Source organism: Falco cherrug, chromosome 4 (genome assembly GCF_023634085.1).
Source record: "Falco cherrug isolate bFalChe1 chromosome 4, bFalChe1.pri, whole genome shotgun sequence".
NCBI classification, from domain to species: domain Eukaryota; kingdom Metazoa; phylum Chordata; class Aves; order Falconiformes; family Falconidae; genus Falco; species Falco cherrug.
Window position 1 is genome coordinate 47,327,648 of NC_073700.1, and position 11,962 is coordinate 47,339,609.

Genomic DNA, 11,962 nt, shown 5'->3' on the forward strand with positions numbered 1-11,962 from the left:
CCCATCCCTCCCGACCCCCTGGCTTTCGGCCACCCCCCCCCGCCCCACCGTCCTGCCCTCTCCGCCTCTCCAGCCAGCAAGCAGCAGCCTCTCCTGCCCCCCCCCACCCCGTGCGCCCATCGGATCCGTTATTAAATAAAAAGGTTGATTTCAACAGTTTTCAAGTCCTTAAAAAGCTGTGTTGGGGGGGAGGGGAGGGATGCTCGGGCGAGCCGGAGACGGCTAGGAGAAGATGTGGATGGCTTGGGTGGCGGGAGTGTGGCACGCGGGGCACTCGGGCTCAGCTTTGCCGCAGATGCGCATGGCGCACTCCATGCAGAAGAGGTTGTGGCCACAGGGCACCAAGGCGGCGATCACCTCGCTCTCGAAACACACCATGCACTCGCGGGAGCTCTTGCGGTGCCCGTCAGAGCTGCTGGAGTCGGTGGGCGAGCCCGAGGCAGCGGAGATGCTGCCGGGCAGGGAGGAGGAGGAGGAGGAGTAGCCGGTGCTGTTGGAGAAGGAGGAGAGCGAGCCCTGGGTGGGCAGCCAGGACAAGGTGCTGACGGGGTCGCTCTGGATGCGGCGGGCTAAGGGGTGGTCCAGGGCCACGCCGCCGCTCTCGGGGAGGGTGGGCGAGTGGCGCGGTGTGGCCGCGCTGCTGTTGCGTCTCTGCGAGCCGTTGATGGAGGAGCAGCTGCTGAAGGCTTGCAAGGGGTTAGCCGAGCGCTCGAAGGGCGACCAGATGGTGGTGGGCGTCGTGAGGTCGAGGGCCAGGAAGTCGAAGCCGAAGTCGCACTCCTCCGAGCCCAGCGGGGCCGGGGGCTCGCTGAAGGTGAAGCCACTGCTGGTGCTGTAGGGGCTGGTGGGGCTGGCGTCCGCCACCCGCCCGCTGTAGTAGGACTCGGTGGAGGCGCTGCCCAGGGAGCTGAGGCTGTCGTTGCGGAGGGCGGCCGAGGGGCGGTGGGCAGGGTGGGGGGCCTTGGCCCACAGGCTGGCCGTGCTGCCCTGCAGGTCGAGGCAGACGTCGGTGCCGTTGGAGTGGAAGTCGTTGTCGGCGTTGACATCGATGAAGGAGCCTGTCCTCATGGTGATGTGCGCCTCGATCTCCTCCCTCGCCCGGTCCACGTTCTCGGGCATGCCCGTCACCTCGAAGACAGGCTCCTTGTCCCGACTGGGCGTCACGATGTAGGTGTGCGTCTGCTGCTGGATCCGCTTGATGGTGGCTCCCTTGGGCCCCACCACCAGCCCCACCACCCGGTACGGGACCCTCACCTGGATGGTGGTCTGTCCCGGCAGGTTGGGGGGGCCCTGCATCGCTCCTGTCAGACCATTCACTTTGTTGCGCGTCGCCCGGATCATGGAGAAGTGCTCAGCGGCCGAGAGGATCTCCCTTTTCGCCATCTCCACGTCCTCCTTCCTCCCAGTCACGATGAAAACGGGCTCCTCGCCCCTGACTGGCGTCTTGATGTATGTGTTGGTCTTGGCACGTAGAGCTTTGATTTTGCAGCCTGCAGAGCAAGGAGAAGGGGAAAATAAAATGACACGTCAAAGCGGAGACTGCGCAGGGACCCCCTGCCCGGGACGGTGAGATGCAGGACCAGCGGGTCCCTTGGGTTCTGCACCTGCAGCACCGACACCCCTGGAGCAAGGGGGTCCCCCCCGCTTCAAAGGCAGCCAGGGGCTTGCAGTGTGGTGCTGGGGGGCTGCACCATGCCAGGCTCCAGCGTGACCCTCTGCCACTGCCTGCCCTGTGCCGCAGCGGGGACTGAGGACCTGCGGGATGCAGGGTGCAGCCTGGCTCCGGGGGGCTGCGACCACACGTGGGCAGAGGGGCCGGGGCCAGCAGCCACAGGGGCACCTCCTGGGCTGTTGTGGGGAGGGGGAGTCGGGTTTACATGAAAGGTGTTCAAGGAGGTGCAGGATGGCAGGGAAGTGGGATCCTGCAGGTGTGCCGGCACCTCTCACCACCAGCTAAACCCGAGGAACAGCCCCAGCTGCACCCCGACGGCAGCAGCAACGGAGCCGGGGCACCCCGCAGCCGGGCGGCACAGCCCCCCTGCCGCCCCCTCCCTGCCCCCAGGGAGGGAAGCCCAGGGCAGCGAGGCTGGGGCAGGGGTGCTCACGGGACACCGGCTCTCCCCGTACTGGAAAGACCTGCTTCCTCCGCCCCAGGAACATGATTCAGCAGGCAGAGCCCAGGCTGGGCTGCAGGAGAGCGGGACTGGGCTGCCAGCTCTGCCTTCACTTTGCAGAACCCTGGGCAAGCCCCTGCCCCTCTTCTCCCGTGGGCAAGCTGGGCTCCGTGGGCAAGTCCCTGCAGTGCCCAGCTGGCCAAAGGCTCCTGCCCATGCCAGGGTGGCTGCCACTGCCCTCGCCCACCGGTGCAGCCCCGCTCCCCGCAACCCCAGCCTTGCTAATTGCATCCGCTCTGCCCGCTCCAGTGCATGCACTTAATTAAATCCACATGAGCCAGGAGCTCAGCACCACCGGCCGCCCTCCGCTCCCGGCACACGAGGGTGAGTGACCCCCCCTGCCTCCCACCCCCCACCCTGAGCTTTACCCAAAGCAAAGTAGGGAGCCTGGGGGGCTGGAGGCTGCCCCAGCAGAGCCCCAAGAGCCAAGAGCCACACGCCGGCGTGGAGAGCTCGGTCCCGGCAGCCACAAGCCCTGGCCGGCTCCTCTGCAAAGGGCTCAAGGGCTCGCTCTGGGCGCTGCTCCTCCTCTTCCCAGACACTCCTGGAGGAAGGGCAGGGCTGCTCTTCCAGCTGGAGAAGGGAAAGCCCTGGAAGGCTGAAGGGACCCGGCCAAGGGGGTGGCACATGGCACTCAGGGACGTCTGTCCTAGTCAGGCAAAGCAACCCATGCTCGCTACCAGCTGGGAGCACGGGGGGCACGCTCCTCCTGCGGACCCCAGCGCAGGGCATTTACCGGGGTATGAAGCATCATGAAGAACAAGAAATAAAAAACCTGCCAAAATAAGCGAGTTGCGGCTGTCCCAGGGGGCACAGCCCGGCTCTTTGGAAGAGCTAACCCCTCAGAGCAGGACACCAGCCTCTCTGGACACTGCCTCCAAAAAACCTGGAGAGCAGCCCTGGGATGCTGCAGCCCTACACCCACCCTGCTGCTGCCTGCAGGGTCCCGGGATGGCGACAGGCGGATGGGAGGGGCAGTCTGGGACGGAGCAGGCAGAGAAGCAGCCAGACAGACCTGGGGGGCTGAGATCTCCCTCCGACGGGGGGAAAACCCTCCGGATTTCTTACAAGCCAGGCTGGCAGCGTTGGAAGGCCACCTCCAAGCACGTGACGTTGGAAAGCCACCTCCAAGCACTTGATGCAATCAAAGCAACGTCCACCCTGCCTTGCCCCAAGGATTTGCTCCCGGCTTGGGGCAGCGGGACAAGCCCATGTCTGACCCTCGGTGCGAGCCTGGCCAGGCAGGGCTGGGGACTGGGGACACACGATGCTGCCCGTTCCCCAGAGCTGGGGAAGCCACCGAGCGGCTGCGGGGACGCACGGAGCAGGAATGTGGGTGGAGAAGGGTTTGTCCAGGCTTCTCCTAATTTAGGACAACAACTGGAAGGTGTATTTGTGGCTGGGGGCAGATGGTGGGGAAAGCAATAGCCCAGTCACTGGGGCACAACCAGCAACCATCGAAAGTGATTTTTTTTTTTTTTTTTTAAGTGTGTGCCAGCTTCTAGAGGCTGTCCAGAGCGAGGTGCCTCCAACTCCCATGTTTTCCTCCCCGATTTATTCTGGTACCTGCTATAAGCTCTCCCCCTGCTTGGCAAACTGGGATGAGTGTGGTGGCAGCGGGCAAGGGCAGCCGCCCTGGGAGCCACCACGGGGCTCTGCCGGTGCTGCCCTGCACACCAGCCTCGCACCCGAGGTCCAAAATTTGCCCTTCGCAGCAGGAAGCCGCAATTCCAAGATCCCAAGGTATCGGCAGCCGCCAGGAGCTGCAAACAGGAGTTGCCTGGGAGCATGTCCCATGGGGGACATGGCACAGCGAGGCTTTTCCTCGCCCCACTCCACCACGCCGGCTGCACTGGTGGGACCGAACTGATGCTACGGCAGCACAAAATGGAGGAAGAGCATATCCTGCTGCTCCTTGCCAGCCCTTCCTAGGGGCAAAGCCAGAAACCTGGGTTAAAAACTAAAGGGGTGCCCGGCTGGGCCAGCTCCACTCTCCTCAGACAAGCAGGGCAGGAAAAACACACACGACCCGCGGCTGCCAGATGCTGCCGGGGCCACCCATGGCACAGCAAATCGCACTGTGGGTCAGAGCTGGTTTTTCTAATCCTGGCGTAAAAGAGGACGGCAGTGGGGGTGCTGGCTCGCCCCCCTGCCTGCCCGCAGAACCACGCAGGGAAACCTCATGGCACAGGAGGCAGCCACCGGGGAAGTTGCTTGCCCGAGGCCACGTGCTGGCATCCGCACCAGGAACCGCGCTCGGAGCCTCCATCACTGCAACACCCCGGCGAGGGCTCCCAGATGGCTGCGTCAGGGATGTGGTGGGGGCCGAGCCAGGACCACCCCATCCCCCAGCCACCCCTCGGCCACGGGGACCCTCGGGAAGCAGCAGGTCCCAAACGCCCGGACCGGGAAGGATGCGCAGCCCCCCCGGGGTAGCATTCAACGAAGCACCTAACCTGCCCCCGGCACAGTGAGCAACAGGTCTGCAACACCAGGACCTGGTGAGGACACCCCGTCACCGCAGTACAACCTGCCCACAACGCTGTCACACCATGCCCAAGCCCCCCGAAAGCCAGACGTACCCAAACCGCACAGCACAGGCGGTTTAACCAGCAACCTGCAACTGGAGGAACGATCCACACCAGTACGAGGTATTTCAGTCATGTCCCCACAAGCCCCAACCTGAGCACATCATCGCGGATGGCTGCATCCCCGTGATATGCTGCTGTGGCACCACCATCCATCCCACCGGAATGGGGCTGGAGCGGGGGCCACCAGGCGTTGCCGGCAAACCCACCACCTCGCCCTGGCACCGCCGGACCCAGCACCTCACCTCAGCCAAGTGGCAGTGGTTGGCATCCCCACGTCCTACGGTTGGCATCCCCAGGTCCTAACCTTGCCGAGGGCCAGCACGCAGCGTTAATGACGAGAGGGGAGGAAGACAAGGTGCCAGACTTTGCTACACGGCTATGAACAAGACAGCTTTAAAATCACTTTTCAGATCCAAACCAAAAACCCAAAAGCAGGGTGAGGGGACGGGGGACGGGGGGCAGCCCCAACAGACCCTTCTCAACGCCACAGCCTGGGTCTCACAGGGCCCGGGGGTGGCTCGGTCCCCACGTTACAGAGCTCAGAGTCCCTGTGGGGCCAAGTTCGTCACAACCCACGGCCGTGCTCAGCTGCGAGCCAACATTCCCATTCTGGGGGTCTCAAGCATGTGCAACCCCACCGAGCCCCAGCCCCTCACATCGTCACCCAGCTCTGCCTGCAGAGACGGCACCAATGGGAGAGTGTGAGCCGGCTGCTCCTCTCAAACCCTCCTGTCTCCACACTCTTCCTCCCACTGCCACCAGCTCCCAGCCACCCTCTGCCCACCCCGTGCAGCTGCCGGCACGTTCTGCTCCGCAAAGCCGCCTTGCAGAGCCACGGTGCCCTGGCTGCACCATCCCACCTGCCCTTGGGCTGGGAAGTCGTCAGTTTTGGACAAGAAACAGAATCCCAGAGGATTCTCCCCGGGATGATGCGGTGATGGAGGCTGTGCCCCCTGAAGGCCCCCTGGGCACCACCAAAGAGGACATTGCCCCCTGCCAGGAGCCCCAGTTGGATCAGGGCTGCGAGCGTCGCAGGAGCCCACGCAGACCCACAGAGCACAGGCTGGGAAGTGCCTCCCCATACTCTGCGCTCCGGCCGTTCCCCAGCCCAGGGAGAAGAGACCTGGTGCAGCTCACCCCCTCGCTGGTCCCCGGCACGTCCAGCACCTGCTCCGACGGAAGGTTGCCTCCTCCACCTAATACAGGCAAAGCCAGCTGATCCCCTTGGCCAGGCCACGTCTCCGTGTGCCCAAGGAGCTCTGCAGCTGCAGTGCCCCGCTCGGAGCTACAAAAACCCAAGCAGGAGCCTCTGATAGCATCAACCAGGAGGACCGTGTTTGTCACAGCCTCCGCAGCCCAGGAGCCAGCTGATGCCTCATGCCCAGCCCTCTGGAGCCTGCTACCCGTTGCAGAAAGATGTTGCCTTGCCTCTTCCCCAGCTCTGCAGCATCTCCCAGGCTCCGACCCAGCGTTACAGCCCTCACGCTCCCCTTCGCTGCAGGCGAATGGCACAGGACGCACCAGGACAGGGCCAGGGGCAGAAGATGTTGCACCTCCATTGTATCTCACCTCCCCTCTTGCCGGGTGCTTCTTCCCACCTCTCTGCAAACAGTAATTAATTCATACTTGCAACCACACTGCAGGAGGCAAGCACATCACACCTTCGCTGCTTCTTCTCCAGACACCGGGAAAAGCGAGGCAGGGAGGCTGGGCTCCGCGCCTCGGGCCAGAGAGGAAGAAGATCGTGCCAGAGCCAAGACGCGCAGGCAGATACTTCAGCGATCAGATCAATCTGCGCGACCAACTTCAGGAGTTTCTGGCTCTGCTGTGACTCGGAGAGCTGGGCGGAGGCAGCTGGGCCAGCCTCAAAGGATGCAGCGTGATGGGCAGAGAAGAGCAGAGAGCAGCAGCCCAGGTCTCAGAAATAACAAGAGGATTCACGGCGGCCTCAGCAATCCACTGCAAGTTTGCAGATGCTCGGGCTGGCCCAGAAACTGGGGCCTGTGGTCTCCCCGCGCATCCTCCCAGCGCCGAAACACCCGCCGCGTTTTGCCAGGGAGGAGAGCTGCTGTATTTCATCCTTCCCTGGATCTCCCCTTCAAGCATCCCAGCATCTTGCATAAACAGCAACTTTCCCAAATCCTTCACAAAGCTGCCAACAGTCCCTGCATGTCGCAGATGGGGAAGCAGAGCCCGGGAAAGGAGCTGGGTCCCACGGGAGGCACGTGGCGTGGGAGGGGAGCAGAGCCTGGGGGGCTCTTGGCTGCGCTAGCCACCTGTCACCCCCCTGGCCTCGCTGGGGTGCTGCTGGAAATGCACCTCTGAAGCTGGGACACCGGGGAGCGGTGGCAGCACGGTGCCAACACAGGAGAACCAGGGTGACTCTGACGTCCAGCCCGCCCCACGCTCCCGTCTCCCCTTTCCACAGCGATTCTGTGCCCAGCACCGCTCGCCCTGCCGGTCAGCAAGCTGAGCCCGCACCACTGCCCACAGCACTTTTTGGAGATGGTCCCTCCCACGGCAGGAGTCATGAATGGGCTTGCACGCAAAGGCACGGCCACGTAACCCCGCCAGGCCACGCTGCCTTTTGCTAGCCAGCCGGGCACGGAGAAGAAACGCTGCAGATCCCGGCTGGCAGATGCTGATCCGGACAAGAGGTCGTAGCAACAGCCTCTCCAGCCCAGTCAAGAAAACACAGATCAGCTTTTACACAACAGAGATTGACATGCTGAGGTGCTGCTGCTGATCCCTTTTGGAAAGGGTTAAATTAGCAGGTCTGGAGGAAAGAAACTGAAGAAAAAACAGAACTCTGAGATATCATGTCGGTCCAACAGCCTCTGCCCCACCTCAGCCCGCGCAGGACAGCCACGTGCTGGTCTGACAGGCAAAGCTGGGACCTCCCAGGATGTCCCTCCTCGCCCTGATGGTGGCAAGAGGCCACCAGGCTCTGGGGACAGCAGGACCAGTCCCAAAGCTGTGGGGAGAGACAGCCAGCCTCAACTCAGGACCTTTCCAGGGCACCCAACACCCCCGTCTTCAGCCCTTCCCACACTCCAAGCTCGGCAGCACCACACGTGCCAGCTCTCCCCGGGCTGGGCAGCGCAGGAAAGAGGGGATGACGGAGGAACACAGTGAGGGAGGCCAGCCCAGCCCTGGCACACCTCACCAGCGGGGCGATGCCAGGCCTGCCAAAGCACCCCCAGACTCAGCCCCACGCTGCTGCGCAGCCAGAGCCCTGCTGCCATGGGACTGCCGAGGGAAACTCGCCCAGAGGGACCTGGGGACCGGAAGGACCCGGGAGCCAGCACGGCTGTGGGAGGAAGAGACAGGTAGATGGGCTCTGCCTGTTCTCGAGCTTGGTGCGAGACCCAGCGAGGCGGGCAGCTGCGGGCGACCACAGCATCGCCCCTGCTCGTGCTGCCCTGCCCTCACACACCCCTGATTCAACGCAGCTACCGGAGAGGAGCTGGAGCACAAAGATGCTCCTGTCCCCTCGGATGCTGCCCAAGCACACCTCCTGCCAGCAGAACCAGGGCTGGGGGGTCCCAAGCACCCCCCTCCATGCCAAACACCCAGCACAATGGGCCGCGAGCTGCAGAAAAGCCGAGAGCAGGAGAGGGGCAGGAACATGCCGTGGGGAGAGTCACTCCAGCCCATTACCAGCCGACCTTCGAGCCCACTGGTGGGGCACGGTGCCCCCCGCCCCCCCCTCCTCAAGCTGGTGTACTAATTGCTTTCACAGCTCTCTTCTAGGAGTGCCGTGAGCCCACAGAGCTCAGCAAGCACCCGAACCCCGCACCGGGCAACCGGGACAGGTCCCTGGGTGCACGTTTAACGTGTCGGGGTGCCAGAGGCGCAGCACAACCCCCAGCCCCAGCCAGCCAGGGTGCCAAGCAGCAGCTCACCGGACTCACCGAGCCAACGTGGTCCAGACCCCGTGACGGGTTTTCCCTCAAGCTGCCAGCCCCCCCGCGTTGCATGGAGCCCACTGGCGAGGCCACAGCATCCAGGTCCCCATCCAGCGCATCCAGCAGCACCATCCTCCGGAGCAGGACGCGGCGCTGAGCTCCGCTCCTCGGGTGCCATCAGCGGGCTCCGCCGTGCCGCTGGGGTACCCCGGTGGGGCTCAGCCCCCGGGTGGGGCTCAGCCCCTGGGGTGGTGGGACTGGTGAGGGGTGTGCGGAAAGTTGGGGAGCCGGACGCGGGGCCGGCTGGGAGGCGGCGCAGGCCAATGGGAAGCGCAGAGCATGATGTCACCGCGCTCATCGCAGCGTGGCTCTGGCTAACAAAGAGAACAATGAGGCTGCCCAGCGCCCCGCTTCCCCCCAGGAAAAACAGACCCTCCAGCCCCCTGCCCCGCAGTCCCCCGGCCGGGGGAGGAGGGGGGGAAGCCGGGGGCAAGGCTGACCCTGCGTGGCCGAACCCCCCCGGAGCCAGGCTCGCCATCGCCACCGGGATGCCTGCGGACCGCTGCCCCCCTTTCTGATTTTTCCCCCCGAAATTCTCCTCCACGGGATCTTTTTTTTTTTATTTTTTTCTTTTTTTTTTAAAAGGTGAAACTTTGGTCCGGGGCGATTGCGGCTCTCCCGGAGACAAAGCCCCGGCGGCACACCCACCCGGGGGAGCGGGGCCGAGGCGTGCCCGGGTCCCTTTGTGACAGCTGAGCGGGGCTCCGCGCCCCCCCCCCCCCTCATTACCCAGTGGATTAATTATCGTTGATAGCCAAAGCCCGCGACACGGAGCGGCGCTGACACGCCAAGACACGGAGCCGGAGGGAGTGGGGCGGGGGGGGAGGCGGCGCCCGGGTACAATGAACCGGAGCCTCCGCCGCGCTCCGGCGGCTCCCACGGTCACGCGTGGCGCCGGGTACACGCCGTTACCCCGCAGCGCCGGGGCCCGGGCCGGCACCGAGCGGCGCCGCTCGCCCTCCCCCCCGCGTTAACCTGCCGCCCCCGCGCCGCCGGGACAAAGCCCCGAGAGCGGCCCGAAGGCAGCGGGGGGCAGGGGGGTCCCCGCGCGTCGGGGGTTACCTTGCCGGCCCACGATCTCGGCGACGTGCTCGGAGCTGGGCACGGGCACGCACTCGGTCATGTTCACGCTCTTCTTCCTGCTCCCCGGCGCGCCCAGCGGCTCGGCCAGCAGCGCGCCGGCCGGCGCCAGGTGCGGGGCGAAGTTCCCGAAGGCGGCGGGCGGGGAGGCGGGGCCGGGGGCCGGCGGGGAGCCGCCGCCGCCGCCGCCGCGTTCCCGCACCTGCAGGCCGCCCGCCGCCGCCTCCGGTTCCGCCGGCCCCGCGCCGCCCGCCTCCGCCGCCCGCCGCCCGCGCTCGCCCGCCTCCTCCAGCCCCAGCAGCGAGAGCTGGTCCAGGGCGAACCTCAGGGCGGCGGCTTCGTCCTGTGCCGGCGGCGGCGGCGCCTCCCGCTCCCGCCCGGGCTCGGGCTCCGGCGGCGGGTCCTGCCCGGCGGGCGGCGGCGGGCTGAGCAGCGCCAGGCAGCGCGGCGGGCCGCGGGCGGGCTGCCCGCCCTCGGGCTGGTAGATGGAGCCGGGCATGGCGGCGGAGCGGCGGCTGGCCGGGAGGGAGCGGAGCGGGGCGGTGGCGGTGCCCGGTGCCCGCCGCACGCCGCCTCCCTGCGCGCTCCCCCCCCCCGACCCGCCGCGCCGCCCCGCCCCCGCCCCGCCGTCACCACGCCCCGACAATGGGCCGCGCCCCGCCGCGCGCATGCGCCCCGCCCCGGCCCCGCCCCGCCGCAGGAAGGGGCGGCCCCGCCCCCGCCCCGCCGGCTCCCGCGTGTCCCACCGCCCCGCTCCCCGGCCCGTTGCCCCCCCCCGCCCCGCCCCAAGCCCCGCCCCCCTCCGGACACCGTACCCCCCGTATCCCCCTGCCCCCAGCCCCACTCCCCCGCGTGTCCCGTCCCCACGAACGCACGAAGCCGGGTCGAGCCCCGTCTATCGCGCCACGGCAAAACGCGGGGGGGGGGGCGCGGGCAGGGGGCCACGGGCCCCACAGCCAGGTTGCAGGGCACAGCCGCGGCAGCCCCCTCCCTCCCCCCACAGCTCCCACCCCGGTGGCTGCTGTCCCAGACCCCCCACGGCAGGAGGGCGCAGGCCAGAGAAGGGGGCACAGGCTGGAGGAGGGGGCGCTGCCCTGCGCAGCCCCTTTATTAATAGACACCAGGGCCAGAAGGGGAGGCCCCTCGCTGGCACCAGTGCCCCCCGTGCCACACGCACTCAGGGGTGCAGAGCTGCAGCCAGCGGCTCCTGGGGCACCCCAGGGTGCTTCCCTCTTCCCGAGTCGCTCCAGAACTGAAAAATTTTTGTCCTGTCTCCCACCTTTCTCCCTTGGTTCTTTAGCTCCTGCGCCACAGGACTCAGCAGCTGCTGCTTCAGAGCCAGGATGCCCCGAGACCACTGGGATCTCGCCACATTCCCAGGCCACCACTGCCAGGGCTACTGGCCCCACGGCAGCGGCTGGCCCGCTGCACAAGTGGCCTCCAGTCATTTGTTCCACCTGGAGCCTCCACAGCTGGAGCTTGATGGAGCTTGTGGAAACCCCGGTGGCGATGGCACAACCCACGACTTCACTGTCGCAGCATCGAGACCATGATCAGCTCAGGTGCCACCTCAACTGCCCAGGCACTCCACAGGCCCTGTCCTCAGACTTCATCTTCTCCGTTCTCACGGGACTGTCTCCCCCAGTCGCTGCCTTCGGGACTAATTCAGCCATTTTTCTTGGGATTCTCTTTAACTGCAAGAACCATCGGTGTCTGGTCCAGGAACCCCCATGGCAGATGTTTCAGATGCTGGGAAACATCAACTCTCCTGGTCAGTGGCCCAAGTGCATGAACACGTGGCCCATCCTTGTGCCCCCAAGTTTGGCCCTTCAGCCAGTGACACTTCTATGGGGAAGGACTTTCACCTTCTGATACTCGCAGGGGGTGACCTTAAACTTCTGTGGGATCTTTCCAGCGAAAGAACAGCCACCAGGAACTGCCGACTCCTTTCCATTCCTCTTACGTGCCAACTTAACGTCTTCCAGGTGCAAAGAAGTTTCTCAAGAACAAGCAAGCAGCTTCTTCTCCTCCTGTTTTACCTCTGGAGGCCTTGGCACCGAGCTCCCACCAGCTCCTTCTGGCTGCCGCAGGCGACTGTAGCAACTTCTGTTTTCCCCCAAAGTGTTCATGGCTCAACTTCATGGAGATC

The 11,962-nt window shown here is 65.6% G+C and overlaps 1 protein-coding gene across 1 annotated transcript; it reads right to left on the reverse strand.

Annotated features, from left to right (window-relative positions):
- Positions 1 to 57: 57 nt before the first annotated feature.
- On the reverse strand, positions 58 to 10,444 carry MEX3D (mex-3 RNA binding family member D). The gene is made up of 2 exons (XM_055709698.1): positions 9,796 to 10,444; positions 58 to 1,490 (listed from the first exon to the last, which is right to left on the reverse strand). The coding sequence occupies exons 1-2, from the start codon at positions 10,310 to 10,312 to the stop codon at positions 223 to 225; spliced, it is 1,785 nt and encodes a 594-aa protein (XP_055565673.1). The 5' UTR covers positions 10,313 to 10,444; the 3' UTR covers positions 58 to 222.
- Between the last annotated feature and the right edge of the window lie 1,518 nt (positions 10,445 to 11,962).